Below are 17,877 nucleotides of genomic sequence, written 5' to 3'. Positions count from 1 at the left end.
CTCTCTCTGTACCCCAGACTGCATCTCCAGCGGCTGCCTTCGAAGCACGCTGTTGGGGGAGGAGAGGTGCAGTTGGATCGGGTTTCTGCATAACTGTATTACTCTGTACAGCATGAGGTTGATCTCAAGCTTCACATTGTATAACGTCACAAGACTCTGGACCTTGAACCACGTGGTGTTTTTTGCAGGTGAAGGAAAAAAAAATAAAAAAATCGGCAAGTTGTGACTCATTTAATCCAAACAAAATACTCAAGGTGGGAATTTTTTGGGGGGAAAATGTGAGAGAAAGACACTCAAATGGTCAAGTCAAGGCAGTCCTGACAAAAGATAATTATCATCTGTTTTCCTGAAAGTATGGTTTTAGAGGAGTTGTAGGCCCTTATTTCAATCTTCACAAGACTTAAATCCAGCCTCTAGTGTTAACAGATAACGATCCAGGATAGAACCACACACGTTCAATCACGCGTTGTGTGTGGTTCCGTGTGTGGTATTGGCTTCAGGCCGGTATTGTCACGTTCATACAAAGGCACAATGGAAAATCCACATACAATGCTAAAAACACATTGCAGCATGATTTGAATGACAAAGAAAGGAAATACGTTTTACGCTGCAAAAACCCCCCAAAACAATTAAAATGTGCAATCACATGGGGTGAACAAAAGGAAACTGAAAGATTAGGTGAAAGTCTGCCATGGGGAGATTTAAAAGTCTGAAAACTGTGACTCCTATATTATGTGTTGCGTTGATATAATTAAAAAATAACTCAAAAACATGTGTCTCACATTTATAGAAATATAAGGCTGGTAAGTCTGTTTCGAATACTGTTGGTTGTAATATCCAAATGATCCACAGGAATTGCTTCTAAGTCATTAAAAACATTCCAAATAAGGAGGCAGCAGGAAGAGCAAAGACTTACCGTTGTGTAGGAGTGGTGTTCGTCATAGGTGTAGTCTTGGCAACAGGGGATGTGAGCGCCTGCTAAAATGACAAACAAAATTAACATCGTTAAAACTATTTTCATTGGGCAGCTCAATATTAACCGACTAGCTAGATGACTTTAAACATCTATCTGTGACACCAATATATATTTTTTTAAGATCCTGCCACTACCAAAAGCACAAAGCAGATTGTACTATTCCCACGATTGAAGCATTTTCCTGGTTGCAAAGAACTTACCTAGTAATTACATTTTAAATTATGAAAATTATTACATTTATTATGACATGTGTTACCTCCTGTTTTCTTTTGTTTTCTGAGGCCTGGTTGGCCTCTCCGAATTTTTTTGCTAGTCTAGCAATCTTGGCCTGAAAAAGAGTGAGAGAGACAATGATAAAATGTGAGTCTTTCTAGTTGTAAGGATGATGTTATTGATGCCTCTCTTTTGTGCTTTGTCCATTGCAAAGACTGACTTTGCAGCACAACCGAAATGCCAAATTGGTGGTGTTAGCTACTAAGCTAACTGTTGAACTGTTTGCAAAATGTATGTTCCAACTTGGAGGAAAAAGAAAACGTGTACCCTGATTATGGCAGTCGCTGAAACACATTGGTGGTGAGCCACCAATAAAGGCTTATGCACTTTTCCACCCCCAAAAAAAGTTATTTGGTATTTTTTGGGAGTATGGCTTCTTTTGTTCATGTTTTTCTTCGTAAGATACAAGTCTATATAGCCATTCTTATCAAATTGTTTTTATTTATTTATTTATTTTAGAAGCTTTGGTGTTACCTGTAGTGTGTTAAGGGTGCTCTGGTGTTTGGTGGCACTGTCAATCTTCTCTACCCTGTCCTTCAGCTCCTGCAAATTCTGGTCGAAGACAGTCAGCTGCAGCACCCGCAACCGCTCCTCCACCAACTGCTGCACGACCTGAGGAGGAGAGATGATGAGAGCTCCAGGCGAAGGCATCAGGAACCAGGAGGGGGTTCGCACCCAAAAAAGGCAAACTGCTTTTTTTTATTTTTTTTATTATGATCTTTTTTCTTCTTCTATTATTATGCAGAAGCACTGTAACAAGTGCACACCACAAAAGTTTAGGCCGAAGCCTTCTTCAATATGTGTGGCCTGAGATGAAAGCATTACATAGAGACTAGAGAGTTTTGAGGAGGTGGATTGTTTGAGGGTACAAACACTGACACAAAGTAAACAATCTGGAATTTGCCCACGGGGGAGAAACATCAACCCATGAGAACAAACAGCTGATCTTCCAATGGCCAGACAGTCAGACAAACCTTTTCAAGTTTAAGGCGACTGCCCGCATTTGCAGTGATTTTCAGCTCCAGCTGTGCTTCTAACTCCACACCGTCCACCCTCTGCCTTTTCCCTTCTCTCTCCACCTTCAGTCCATCTTTCCCATCGCCCTCAGATATAGGACGCTTCTGTCCAGACACAGTGCCCTTTTCCTCCTTCGCAACTGTAAAGAGAGTGTGATGTAATTTGTTTAGTTAGTGGCCACAGGAATATATTTTCTTTGCAGCGTACTTGTGAATTATGAATTTTTAAATCTTTATGTTGTGTATCACCCTATTGCCCCCCCCCCCCCCGATCCTGCTGTTTCATACCTGTGTCTGAGGAAGAGGTGGATGAGGGATGAGACGAGGTAGCGCCATTAAACTCTGAGTGAACCTGCGCTTTCACTTTAAACTCCCTTTTCACAGAGACCACCTGCATCTTTTCCTCCATGTTCTTCTCCACCTTTTCCGTTAACCCTTCCTTCGCTTTTTGATTATCATCCTTCTTTCCCTTGTCCCCCTCCTCCTCCTCTTTGATGTCCTGATCAGCCTCGGGGGCAGAGGTTGGGGAGAGATTGGAGGGGGATGCCGTGGTAGCCTTGGGGGCAGCTGTGGTGGTAACCTTTGGTGAGCGGGATTTCTCCTCAGGGGCCTTGTTCTCTACACTGTCCTTGTCCGTTTCCATGGCCACAATGTCATCCTGCTCTGTCCCCTTGTCCTTCCCGGACTCTTTGGCAGACATGCCAGGTGAAACAGCAGAGGACTGAGAATCCTTAGGAGAATCCGCGGCTTTGTCCTCTGTTGTAGTGCATGTCTCCTGGAGAAGAGAACAACCAGGTAAGTAAACTTGGCTACAATTAGCGAGCCGCCAAACCACCTAATGCTAGCTAAAAAAAACAAAAGTTCTGGCAATGCTTGGACCCCTAATCCATCTTCAACAGTATCAAACCATGACCCAAAATGTCTTCTTTGACCTATCTTTGCCATCTTGTAATACTAATATTATTTCTCTCTCATACAAACCTCTTTTTTCGTGCCAGTGGCTTCTTTCTCTTCTTTCTTCTTGTCCTCCATCTTTGTGGTCACCTCTTTGTCCTGTCCTTTCCTAGTCTCATTTGAAGGGGACACAGAACACTCTTTCCTCCCCTCTTCTTCCATCCTCTTCAGTTCGCTGTTCAGGGAATGGAATGGCGATGGGGGTGAGGGAGGGGTGCCCTCTTTGGCGTTAGAACTATGGGAGGGTGGGGAGGGGGACAACGATAGGGTCAAGATCAGGGGTGGGGAGCGAGAGGCCTGGGAGACAGGAGATGTGGAGCGGGAGCTCTTCAAGTCTGTGTCATTTTGCTCCTTGTCTGCCCCCTTCAGTCCATCCGCTGTGTGCGTGCCGTTGACTAGAGGGGTCTGAGGAGGGGGGGCCGAGGACTGAGGAGGGACGGGGGACGACAAGGTGCTGTGGAGAGACTCCAGTTGCTGGCGGTCGCTTATTTTCATAGTCTTCCTCGCTCGGAAGATTTTCTTCTTCTCCTCCGCCACGGCAACTTCCATTTTCACCTGAGAAGAGACAAGCAGGGATGAGGGCTGTTAGTCTAGCAGGGCAGAAATACCACAGTGACAGAGCGACAAGCACCACAGTGACAGACATGATCTTTGGGAGTGTTACCAGCATTATCCACCCACCTGCCCTCTACGCACCGCAGTAGTACAGATGAGGCAGGCGCTGCAGTGTTTCAGAGCCAACACTAGGGGTCACTGTAGAACCCTGTGGGTTGTTTCCTCTCCTTTGTTCTATTCTGGAAGGTTCTTTTTCCACTGTGAGCTCTGCTTTCTTAGCTATCCTTTTCAACAAGTCAATTTACACAGCAAATGTGACCTCAGATGAGTCCTAACTACACAATCTCAAACCCTGGCTGTTTCTCCTGGCGATAAGTCCAGCATTTTTTCGCTCACAACTTCTGTGAACTAATACTGCCATACAGTCCAAAATGACAATCTTGCTAACATGACAGCAGTGCCCACTCTGCCCTCATCACTATCCCTCACTTCAATTGGCTGACAAGCCCTGGGATGTCAAGTGCAGTACAGCCCCGTCCTGCAGCGTGGAACTAACATTGTTCCAGAGGACAGCAGCATTGCTCTGCATTCTCCCACTCCCCCTCCACTCTCATTGGCCACTTCCCCAGCAAATCAGGGCTGCCGGTTTCATGCTCTGCTGGCAACAGTGACGGTTATGCAACGGGTGCTTGACTTACCGTACACAGTTCCAATTGCTGAACGTATTTCGGTTTCAGGGCTAGTGTGCACTAGTGTAGTTGTGCATTTCTTTAGGCTTCACTGTTTCATCACACTGAAATCAGTTGTGGCAATAAGTGTAGCAGGCCTAGAATGTTAACCATTTAATAGCCTGATGTGTGACCATATGTTGAATGATTTTAAATATAAAATATGTAGAGATTTTTATAATGATATATAACATCATTTTAAAAATGTCTCACCTGGAGGTAGTGTTGTTTTCGATCATGGATTTGGCACCAAAAAGCTCCAATAACCTAGAGAAAAACATAAGGGGAACACATTTCATATGAATTCACTGTATTGACTTTGACTCATGCTTGAGCGGTATGCAGGTAGGGATATTATACAGGACAAGCACAGGTAATTTGATATTCAGTACACATTGCAAGGGAGACATACTGGGCCTTTCAATGAGTAACCAAGTTTAATTTAGTTATAACAAAAACACAGGTAATGGGTGTGATCACATCCCTGACTGCCCACACCACGAACACCTGTGTCACAATAATGGCAATATGTGAGCATAACAATGTGTCACAGTACCTTTAGGACCAAATATATAGGCTATACGCACGCAGACAGGCGCACACAGACAGGCAGGCGCGCGCGCGCGCACACACACACACACACACACACACACACACAGGCCTACTCCAGGGGAGGCTGGTGGTGGTACAAATAGGAGGACAGGCTCATTGTAATGCATGGAATGGAATGAGGAATGATATTAAACACGCATTCCTCATTCACGTCATCCGATTCCAATCTCCCCCAGCCTCCCGTCACACACAGAGGATCAGAGCAGACGTAAGCCTAAACTACACCATGATCAAACTTTGACAGTTAATTCTTGGCATGACAGCTAAAGCCACTGACAAACTACAGACTGGATAACAGAAATGCTTTAACCCATCTGCATAAGCCATTTTAACCTAGTTACCAGTCAAATAACCTAGTTACCAGTCAAATAAGCCAGAATTAACTTGGCGAATAGCAAAGCTACGGGGTAAAAGGTGTTAACACCACACAGGACCTCCCCATTCTGGTGCTAGTCACACGCTGGGATCAGTAATGGTTGCGGAGCAATTTTCGCTGCACTTGCGGCTACAGAGTTGACTGGGTAATGATAATTACATATGATGATAATTACACAGAAATAACCTCTGCTTTGGGCTATTTCTTTTGGTTGTCTTTGGGATTCCACATAATAAACAAGCAGTACTGGCACAAGGTAATTACACCATGTGTGTTGAATTCTTTGAAGTACCAGAATGTAGGCTACGTGTCGTTACAACAATGTCCAAGGAAAGACTAGGTTAATGGCAGCAAACAGGCCCATTAAATAAAGTGCTGAAAACAGTTCTGTGAGACGAAATAGCTATGGATATATATGGTTGAGAGATTTTTTTTTTTTCATTTCCAAAAATCATCACTGGCAGATAATGAGGACTGAACCCTTTGATGTCACCCCAGCAACATATTACAGACTGACGCGGCAAAGCTGCTTTAGGTTTAGTTCCAGTTACAACTGCATTACTGCTGCATTGCTGCCTAGACAGGCTGCAGTAGACTGACAGCACATCCATAAAAATAGGCCACGTCATTGCCCCACCCCTGTGCCATTGACTTCCTGTAGCTTGTTTGCACATCAGTGTGCTGTCTGCTATCACATGACAGCCACCCCGGACTGTACAACGTCCGCTACACAAACTGCACATAGCTTAGCACCCAGTGTGAAGGGTGCATTTGCTAAGTGGCTATAGCCTAGACTATACACAATAGGCACTTTGCTGTAAGTGCATAGCTACCCCACTCACATGCAGGAAAGCTTGTAAACAGGATTCAAGCTGTGATTTTCTTTTTGTTGTAAACCTACGGAATGTCCTGCGACTGTAAAAAAAAAATGTCCTTTCGACTAGATGATGAAAAATGTCAACTAAAAAAAAAAAAAGAAATGATATTATCGCCTCACATTTTCACTGTGGTCCATATTATATAATCTTACATATAATCTTATTCTATAATCTCTGATATTGGTTTTCTTCACATGAACCGGTGCTGTATTACCACAGTCCAGTGATATCCAGTGGCTCAGTTCACATTCCAATGTTATTACTCACTGCGCGTAGTCTTCCCCTCCCCCACTCTGCCATTAACTGCGTCGGGAATTCACTGCAGAAACTCAAAATGGCCGCCATCTCTGCTGTGCGCAGGCAGGCAGGCAGGCTGAGCCCTCAGAAGCTGCTAACAGATTCTGGATACAGTGTAGCATATCAAGTTGCACCCCCCCACCATGTTAATAAATAAACTGCTCTGTATGTTCACTGCAAAAATGACACACAAGTTTCACATATATTTGTATGTAGATAGACGTTCCGTTTGTTTTTGTTTTTTGTTTTTTATATTCCGTAAATTACGCACTTTTCTGATCCCCCATTTCAATTTGTAAAATGGTGTGATGAAAGTGCATTTTCTTTGAGTTTATTTTCTCCCCCTCTCACTCCCATTATCCGGGTCATAGCTGATCATCAGCTAATCCCATGTGCTATAGCATTTAGTGATTGATGAAGGCCATGTCCTGCTGGTCTGTGTAAGCCTAGACGTAGACGTCTGATTTCATAACTAGATGATGGAAAATAAATCATCTTAAGTAGCCATTCCTGTCCACGCCTCTCCTGGTAGCGTTTGACTCATCTGACCATCCAGTGCTTAAACCACTCCAAAAGGGGCCATACAACAGCACAGCAAATTACAGAACTGAAATTTCACGGGCACATCTGTGACTCAAGTGAGTTATAAATATTTCTCCAGTAATCAGCCCATTCCTGAATTCATCAGTGTGGCAACAGGGATGCAGAGCCGACATTGATTGCATTAGTGGCAAAAAATTCATCGTCTCAACTAGCCTATTTCTACTCGGCTGACAATGCAGGTGCAGGTCCATTAATCACACTGATTCTTCATGATGCTTATTCCAAAAGGGAGTATATATGCATGCGTGGCATAGGTCTCTTCAGGCCACTGTAAAAATCCTCTCCTCTCTTGAAAAACCATGCAAAAATGTTCAGTCAATGGCATGATGGGCCTATAGAGCACTTCATTACGTCCGTTTCGTACAGAAGTGGGAGGAGGTAACCACAAAACCAAAAGGTTCCAGAGAGATGGACTCCAGAGCCACACATTTTCCCGGTCCATGTTTTCGTCTGTTAAACGAGTTCCTTCCAGCCAAGTGCAGCGTTCCTGTGTTCTGCTGTGAGGCCCTTTACTCTGCTCCCTCTCAGGCTCTTTAGGCTCCTGCAGACTTTGTTTCAGCTGATTTTCAGTTTCTTTCAGCAACATTCAGATTTCCCTCAAGACACAAAAATAAGTTTTGATGTTTGGTAAAAAATAAAATAAAAATAAAAATAAAATGAACGTTGAATTGTTCATGTTCACAATTGATTTGGCACACGTAGCTGGTCTGAGGGAGTGAATAAACAACATGGGAGCAGAGGCCAGTGTGCCTGCATGTCAGCCCTTTCCTTTCATGATAGCTGGGTCCCAGGAATCTTCAAGAACTCGTTTGGTTCCTTATACTCCATATCCTGCTTCCACAAGGATGTAAGGTCGTTAGCTGTGGGTTAATTGGATTCAATCCAAAATGGTCTGCCTTCAAACCACAGGTGTGGGTTTAATAATTATTTTCAATTAGTGACAAGGGCAGGCACACCAACATGACCTTTGATTCATGTTTTTCCTCATATTGATCAGAGGCAGATTTTGTGTCTGTCGTTTCCCATGGGACAAGGGACTCCCAAGAGAAGAAGAGACTTGGTAAACCTCAGGTGACTGTTGTTGCTTCTTTGTTCATGTCCATCCGATTCTTGTCCCCAACACAGCTTGTTTTTCACTATTCAAAGTTATTTTTTTTGCCACAATATGCACAATACTTCCTACCATTCTCACAGCTCAGACCATCTTAAATGTTACTAGATTAACAAGATTGAGCATGCCAATCCTAAAATGCATGTTTTTCTAATATGAAACAAACAGCGATTAACACAGACAGCTCTTCGTAAATAATGATTAAAAAAAACCTCACAATCACTTCAGCGCTGTGTGATTAGCTTAGCGCTCTTTAGCGAAAAATTGAGAAAATAAAACTGGTAGTTAAAAGCTGAAATGATAATCTGAGTGAGGCAATAAAAGATGGACATGTCAAATGTATTTGTAAAAGAGAGAAAACTAAGTTAACCTTTGACAGGAAAAGTCAGGAGAAGGAGGCCTTCTTCCGGTGGGCAGAGGTCGTGCGCGTGGTTTTGCTGGGATCGAGGGAACTAGCAAAGGCAGGCGAGAGAGGGAGAAAAAAAGCAGGAGGGGGAGGGGGGGAGGGGGCTGAGCTAGGACTGTTCCATCTGTTTCAGCAGCGTGGCGTGTACTTTGAAGGTTGTGTAGGCTACATGTGCACACAGTGACAATGCCTCTCATGACTGAAAACAGTCAGCAGAGGGACACTGGCACAACAGCACTGACTAACATTCGCACAATGACAACAACCTACTAACAAAAACATGAAAGCAGAAGCGTTTCCTCCTTCAAAGGATCCCTCCTCATTGTGACCACCTGAAGGTAACATCATATGCAAAATAGGCCACTTATTTTGCAACTTCTGAACAACACCAACAGGCAGCACAGTGTGCCTTTTGCCAAAATACCCAAGCTAGCTACTCCCAGTCAATACTGAACTGCCTGACACACTTAGCACCACCCCTCCCCCACCCTAGCACAGTCTCCCACAGCATGGAAAATTACAGCCTAGCACGGGCTGAACCATTCTGGCAGAGGGGGGGGTTCTCCAACTAGAGGGGGAGCTAGAGAGGTAGAACCATTTGCATGACAGTAACCTCCACAAATCTATTTAGACTATTGCTCCTGTAAAGTAAAAAATCTATGTTTTAGGGAGAGACAGAACATCTACCAGAACATTAGAGAACAGCCTTCTGGAACAAGCTATACAACCCCAGACAGCACATTCGAGTCCATACATGTTTTTACAAGCTGTAAAATAATACCAGTTTTAGAGTATCATTTTTCTTGTGCCTGAACACTATAATTGCATACTATATGTGGCTTGAGCATACAAAGACTAGAAAAAATACAGAGGTAACAGGTAAAAGGTAATTCACTTTTTTCTGAGGTGACAAAAACATTGATTAAAATCAATCAATTAATATGATTAATTAATAGACCTATAACATTCAGCCTGTGAAAACTAATCACTGATGGCAATACTATGTTGATATAACGTTAAATCATCACACATTCTTTTAGTATTCATTCATTTCTGTTTCTCTCACTGCTCTAATATTACAAGCTGAGGCCAAAATTAGATCATTTAAAACCATGTTGATTATAAATGTGTTCAATTTCACCACTGTATAAATAATGTTGCCCAGCTACTAGCTCACTCTGCGTACTCTGCCCTTCCCCCACTCTCTTCTCTTCCATAGGCTGCGTCTGGGCAGCCTGCAGAAACTCAAAATGGCCGCCAGCGCTGTGCGCAGAAGGGCTTTAGTGCTTGGCTGTTAAAATCAGTATCCACATTCGCAGGAGGACACAGGAGTTGAAACCCCGCCCACTTTTCAGTATCAACTGAATATTTGCATTGATCTACATTTCGGCCTGAAAGGGATTTCACCAAAAGATGACTATTTATAACCTGCCTCTTTCCCGTGTCTCTTTTGGTGATTGTTCCTGCTAACTAACAATGTAAGTAGAGTATATTTGACTGTTCTGACCTTTGATTGAGAAATCCTTTTTTTTTACCACTGTATTGCATCTTCATGAACATTAACAATTATTTTCAGCTCTTGTGGTTTCTCAGCTTGTACATGCACCTTCCTGCATTACTAGCTATGCCTCCACTTCTCCTTTTCAGCTTCCAGATCCATCCTCATGCTCTGACCTTTGAGCCACTTGAGAATTCAGTTAACACCAGGAGTTCATTGCCTATTCATTATTATGAGGGAAAGGTACAACTGTATGGATTTTTCACATTGTTAAAAAAATATATGAGAGGAAGCCCAAGTCATTTCATGCATACTCCATGCATACCAATTTCCATTTTTGTCCTTCTACTTGGCCAGGAGCCTTAGTGTGGAAGTCATGACATTGACTGGTTGAGATCCACCACATCATTGCTTTTTGTTGACATCATCACAGCCTTTCCATGTCGTCTTGTCTGGTTTAATAAAAAGCTGCTGACAGGGAGATCATTCTTAAGATGTCCTTCCTTGTCGCCACATGTTCCTCTTAGCAGTCATGGAGCGAATCACAACATGCATTGAAACGGCATTGCAGACAAGATCACGCACAAAATAAAATGGGTGGGCTTGATGAACCTCTGTGTCTCTCTCAGTTGACTATCATGGATAAAAAAAATAAACAAACAGCTCATCAAGTATTCTCATTGTGCCTCAGATTTTGTGTAAATGATTTACACATAGTCTATCGGATCCATCAATCAACATCCTCCAAAAAGGTACAAGAGATTTTCTCTGTCACAAGTCTAAAGAAACCCAAATGATCACGAATGGATCACTCCAAAACAGTCTATCGCAGCAGAACTACTAATTTCCAGTCAAAGCCAAAGACTTCCATTGTCACTCTGAATTTGTCTCTATCCATCTCAATCATTCCCCTCCACCTCAAAAATGTCGCTGACTTTAGTTGACAGAGCAACAACGTCCGGCAGCATGGTCAGACAGCTATGAGAAAATGGCTCCAAATCAATGAAAATGGTAAGTACTTAACAATTCTTGTGCAAAAACACCATCATTCATCAGTATGAAAACAGACAGCCAGAGGATATTTATTGCAAGTCACAAAAATGCCTCAAACTTGTCTACACACCATACAGCGTATGTTGTAGGCCATTAATCACATTATTCCTGATGCTAATTAGACAAAAGGAATCCAAGCCTGAAATATGCAGGACAATAAAGATCTAGTAGAAACAATTCAAATGTGCATGGAGCTGTCTGAATACTACTTCTGGTGTGTTACACAAAAAAAGAGAAAGAGAGAGAGAATATGCTCAAACCAAAAAGTGTTCTGAGAAATGGATTCCAAGCCACTGCTTTCCCCCCCCCCGTCAAGGCTCCCTTGAGCCGAAAGCAGTCCTCCCATGTTCTGTTCTGAGGCCTACATGATGCCCTGTAAGCGTAGGCAAAAGCCTACATTTCAAGAAGTTGTTTCAGCTGATTTCAATATAATTTCCAGCAGCTTTCAGATCTCTCACAAGATACTGAAAAAAACATATTTTTCCTCACTCAGCACTGTTGAATAAAACTCGTAAATGTTGAATTTGTCATTCACAGTTGATTTATAGCTGAGGTAGCTGGTTCCCAGGATTCTTCAAGAAGTATTCCCTTACCTCCTAACTGGCTCCAAATAATTTGGTTATGAACTGGTTAATCAGATTCGATCCAAAGTGTTACACCTTTCAACCCCCCCAGGTGTTTTGTTTTTTCTTCAATTAGCATCAAGTGGGAGGAGACACCAAAAGGAACCTTGATGAGTGGTGTTCCCCATATTGATCGGAGGACGTTTGTTCTGTCAACAGTTTCCCACTTGACTCCATTAGTCAGGAAAGCAATGAGAGAAGAGATTTTGGCTCGGCCTAGAAGAGTTCAACAGATGAGACTTTTCTGACAATATCCTGTTCCATGTTCCTGTTGCAAAGCATTAATGTTCCCAGCTTTCTACCCTTCACTCCCGCAGTTTGGATCCTGTCACTTCTAACAAGTTTAACACAAATAATAGGCCTAGCGGTAACCTCTAAAGAGCTGAAATGCTCCTAAGATTATAAAATACAAATATGCTTTTTCCTACTATTAAACAAACACGTAACAGAACACACAGAAAGCACTTTATAAATAAATTTTAAAAAACCTATAGCCTACGATGAATTTCGCGAGATTAGCTTTAACGGTCTTTAGCTAAGCAAAATAGAACTGTAAATTAAAAGCTGAAATGTAGACAAATATGTTAGCCAGAAGGGAAGTGACACCAATGTCAAATGTCATTTAAAAATGAAAGAAATCCAAGTTAACCTGCCTGGAGAAGTAGGCCTTCCGTTGGACAGAGGTTGTACGCTTGATTTGTTTTGCTGTGATCGAGGGGACTAGCCTTGGCAGGGCAGAGAGGAAAAGAGCGGGGGGGGGGGGGGGGGGGGGGGAGGGAGGCTGAGCTAGGACTGTTCCATTAGTTTCAGTAGCGTGGTGTGTTTTTTGAAGGATTTGTACACATGTGCACCGTGACAGGCACAGCCTCATGACTAGAACAGTCAGCAAGTGATACTGAAACAGCATAGACTGCACTGACATTTGATACCGCACATTGAAACACCCTTATAGCAGAAGGATGAAGACAAAGGGACATTCTCTTTTTAAGTAGGTGTGCCATGGTGCACATGTGGGCTAAAAGCCACAAAAAAATAGGCTACTTGTTTAGCATTAACAGGCAGCACAGCATGCTCTTTGCCAACCAACCAAAGCTAGCTGCGCGCACAGTCATTACTGAGGTGCACAGCCTGCCTGACACACTTAGCACCACCCCTCCCCCACCCTAGCACAGTCTCCCACAGCATGGAAAATTACAGCCAAGCATGGGCTGAACCATTCTGGCAGAGGGGGGTTCTCCAACTAGAAGGGGAGCACATATATTAAGAATACCTCTTCCATTAACTGACAATTAGGCTCTTTTTTTTTTTAAGGAAAATATGGCATTCCAGAGGAACATACAGTCCAAGTGCAATAGCCCAAGTGCAGCTGAGCACAAAATAAACAGGAAAAATACACAAGCAACATAGGCCGAATAAGGCCTATCATACGTGAAAACAAATCACTGACTGTGAAAGCAATAAATAAAATGATGTAACCTTAATTGTCATAAATTGTAATATTTGTTTAGGCCTCTTCCAAATTTCTGGTCTTGGGAGGTAAACCAAAAATATATATTATTTAGGAATCCTTCAGACTACGTATTTTTTCACTACAACTAGCCTACTCAGTAAACAGCTCACTCTGTGTAGTCTGCCCACCCCCTGCTCCCTTATCTTTCATAGATTGCATCTGGACTGCCTGCAAAAACTCAAAATGGCCACCAGTGCTGCTGTGCACTACAGGGCTTCACATGGCAGCTGTTGACTGAATTACTAGCAGAGCGACTTGGAGTTGAAACTCCGCCTACTTTTGCAGTATCACTCCAATATTAGCAGAAATCTTCAGACAAAAGATGACCTTTTATAGCCAGAAACGTTTGGCTACCTGTACGACAGTTGAATTAATTTCACACACTGTCAAAAGGTCTGTGTTCATGTTCATATCAATCACTTTCAATTGTGGGCATTGAAAGAAAATGACTAAAAGTATCTCTGTCTGTTAAAAATTCACTTGTGTAGAAAAACAACATGCTCAATATGTTTTTGACAGACCTCAGTTTATTTTAACCCTACATGTTGTCTATCTGGCCTCAGCCCTTCGAGTGGATGTCATTTTGACTTCTGCAAAGCTACAGACACGACTAATTCAACATAATTGTTTTTTGCTACATTCATAACAGCCTTTTCACATAAGGTCTGGTTGTGCAATGTCAGCTTTAATGGAAGCTGCTGACAGGGAGATCAAGATGCCCCTGTACCTGTGTAGAAAGTCTGTAATTACTCAAGTAACAAAATTGTATTTCCATGTTGTTAGTTACACAGTACATTAGTAATTGCTTTGTAATAAGGACTGTCCCTTAATCCACTTGTGTGATGACACAAACCACCCAACTCCAAATACTATGCAATTACAGTCCGTTTATCTTGATTGGCAGACTGAATGGAAGGGGGATCATGACTGTGTAGGCTACTGCCCTAACCCAGTGTTTGTTCAATCTTTGGAAGCTATGGCTTTTTGGGGCACGGACCAGCAAGCTATGTCCTCCTTTGAGGACTAAATTGGTGTCATCCCAGAACCCGGCACCAGTCCACAAACTGGGGTTTGAGAAACACTGCTCAAAACCAAATCACTAGTGACCAGGCCTATATCACCCTCCTGTTTCACCTCCTTATTGGCAACTTGCATTCCATGTGGAATGTAGCAACACAATTTGAGAAATATCCTGATAACCTGCCTAGTCAAATAAGATAATCATAGAGACAAGGACAGATGATGGGCTGCTGCAGTAGCTAGCTACATACAGGCTGCTACTCTGCTGCTGCTCAGATTCAAATGATCAGAGCCTAGCAACACACTTTGCTGCACCCTGGGGGTTTTCCTGCCAACATTTATTACAGTGTGATATGAAAGACTGCACACTTTAATCCATTGTTTATTATTGTCCATTATTTACATATTTGGTATCAATTGTGTGATGTTAATGTGGTAAAATAATAATACATTATTTATTAATATGTTGATGAATAGAAAATCGATTCCAGTAAGATTGCGTTCCTCCTCTCTCAATCATGTTGTTAGCCAATCCAGAGAGGTTGTGAAACAGGAACTGGCTAGAACAGGCTGAAACCAGTCGAGGTAATATATTCAGAATCATTCTGTGCCTCCCTGTCCTTATCTGGTGTTACAACTTATCAACCTTTAGTTAACTGGAGAATTCTGACATCACAATCTAGATTGCACCAGGGGATCCAGAACAATATTAACAAAGTGTGATGATGGCTTGCCTATAGGTTGCGTTAACTAGCCTCACTGACCACAAGCGTGATTAGGTCTAGCCAAAACAAGGTGCGCAAATGACTGACACTGCAGTTTTTTATTCGCTATTTTTCTGATGCATAAATAAGGCATATTTACAGTCTTAAAGAGGCCTTGTTAATTTGTGATCACGTTTCTATAATAAAATACATGATACAACCACTACGTTTCATATCAAATGTATATAACAACAATTGTAATTGTTTGCAATACATTATATCAGTATAGCCAGTAACTAAAGGAGTAGGCCAAATTATTCTTGTCCCGAGTTAGATTTGTTCTGAGTTGGAGAGAAAAAAAAGCAAGCATACTGAATTGCTGCTGTGCCATGTGAACACAAAACCACATGCATTTGAGAGCCAGAAAAAACGGTGGGGGAGGGGAAACTGTCTGCAGGACTGTACCATGTTCCTGAGTGGGTGAGGTTAAAGTGGTTTAAGAGACCCACACTGGGTGTAAACACAGTTGGACTAGAACCAAAACCTGTCTTGGTCACAATAGAAAAAAAATCTATTCTAGAACCCCTCACATTTTGAAACAGAATGGTATACTTTAGGCGCAACTTGGGGCCTTAAAGAAGTCCAGAACAAATGTCATCTTTCTATACTCAATAGAGATTTAAAATCAAGAAACCAGGCTGAAATCATTCAGGTGACTTACACACACACTGTGGAATAACAAAAAAAAAAACTAAAACTAAACTTCACAGTAAACCTTTAGCCTACACACTAGACATTGGAACACCCCTCCCCCTCTCACCAACAAACTCACTCAGAGGCAGACTGTGTGCTCAGTGGAAAATTACAGCGATGCAGGGTTGTACCACTTTAAGAAGCTACGGGGTGGTTCGCAACAAATTGGCAGAAGAGAGCAATGTCATGTATATATATATAGTAAATATAAAGTGTACAAGGAAAAACTTACATACCTAACCTTTTTTTGTGTTTTTTTTATATACATCAATTGAGCCATGATTTTAGTCTATTAGCAGGTTATTTAATTGTTTTTCCCAGGGAAGCACAAGGCTGCTTAAAGCTTCAGCATGCTAGCAAACACCATGTGACATGGGGTCTAACGCAAAATGGTGTTGGTTCCTACAATGTTCTGCACTCTGTCCTGGTCACACAGCTTTAAAGCTCTCCTTGGGTCTGTTAGAACACACACTGCCTCATCGTTACAATTTAATTCAATCCAAAAAAATTAAATAAAAACGTTTTGTATAAAACAAAACTAAGTGACTGCAAAATGTTCAGAGACTCGGTTATTGTCACTCTTCCATTTGTGGAACCAACAGGGCAACGAAATGCATTTCTGTAATACCTTCTTGTGGAGAATCAAGAGAAATAGGCCTAGGCTTAGATCGAAATCCTTCATGCATAATAATGTTCAGAATTCTGTGTTCAGGCTGGTAAGGCAGCAGCTACATATTCACTCTCCCCTCCCCCACACCCGGTCTCTCCACTGCCTTCATTTTCTGGTGGTGTCACTCGTTATTGCAGCAACTCAAAATGGCCACCAGTTCTGCTTTTCTTGGCCCTGGCTGCTAGTTTGTGTCCACCATTGCTCTAGCAGACTTGGAGCTATTATCTCCGGTTATTGAAATGTCAGAGACCACTATGCAATCAGATCAGGGAACTCCCTAAAGTTCCCTACATAAATCTACAAAATCTGACATATGGAGAATATCTTAATGCAAACGCCTTCCTTGCACTTGTGAGGGTGCGCAAAGGAGAGGAAAGGATCCTCAGTGCACCTACTTGAAAGTTGATCTGGGTGGCGAATGGGTTTGATTGTGATTCACAGGCAACCAGGTAAAACACGTTTTGCAGTAAAAGGGGATAATAGGAACCAGAGGGAAAGTATTCAGAAAAGGTCTATTTCCTGATACTTTTACTTGAGGATATTTTTCCAAACCCTGCAACTCCCTGCTTCAAAATGCATCAGATGCACTATCCAATGGATGGTGACCTCATACCTAAGCCACTCCAGCAAAATGGCTTCTTCTGTACTGCCACCTACACCCTATCATGGTTTTCCAATCCATTTGGTCCTACAGTTCATTTCGTTGATATAGTCCACGTACACAATGTACATCTGTCTATATGTTAACACAGGTATGCGCAAAAATAAATTAATCGAATTTCTATATACCAGACCAAGGACAAGAAGTTAACGGACGAGCATGTATCTGTTCTTGACGCATGTCATGTGAATGAGCTCTTACGCCACGTGCGCATAGACGTGTGCAATGCGGTTGAGGTCCAGCGGAAGTCTATTGGTTTCAATAGGAGGCGGTGCGCAATATTGCAACTCGGCAGCTGCACGAAAAATCCTACGTGTGCGTTAAAACGCACTGCGGCACTCCGGTGGAAGTCCGTTTAAAAACGACTTTGTGATATTATAAACGTACTGTCAACACCACAGCATCACTGATTAACCTAACAACAATGTTAGTTTTTATTCAAACCGTATTTTGGGCTTGAGATGAAGAGAGTTAATTGTTTGAATGAAGTGCGTTACAATGCAGCAGGCACCTGTGTCCGAAGCACACCACCAGTTACCGCATATAGTGAGAGAAAGTAACGTAATGCGAGACGGAGTAAGGTGAACACCTCGCATTTTG

At 42.4% G+C, this 17,877-nt stretch overlaps 2 protein-coding genes across 2 annotated transcripts in view; one reads left to right on the top strand and one right to left on the bottom strand.

Moving 5' to 3' along the window:
- Positions 1-17,877, top strand: part of LOC310821867 (uncharacterized protein) — a 94,571-nt gene that overhangs the window by 49,899 nt on the left and 26,795 nt on the right. The window lies entirely within an intron of this gene.
- Positions 7-8,762, bottom strand: atf7ip (activating transcription factor 7 interacting protein; the record flags this gene model as incomplete). The annotated part of the gene is made up of 9 exons (XM_083694130.1): positions 8,750-8,762; positions 4,716-4,769; positions 3,247-3,774; positions 2,554-3,040; positions 2,224-2,405; positions 1,724-1,861; positions 1,233-1,304; positions 917-978; positions 7-49 (listed from the first exon to the last, which is right to left on the bottom strand). Coding segments are annotated over exons 3-9 (1,506 nt in total), but the record flags the coding sequence as incomplete, so codon positions are not given.

This window comes from Argentina silus, assembly GCF_951799395.1.
Source record: "Argentina silus genome assembly, chromosome: 22".
NCBI classification, from domain to species: domain Eukaryota; kingdom Metazoa; phylum Chordata; class Actinopteri; order Argentiniformes; family Argentinidae; genus Argentina; species Argentina silus.
Note: the sequence above shows the minus strand (reverse complement) of the source record. Positions and strands in the feature narration are given on the sequence as shown.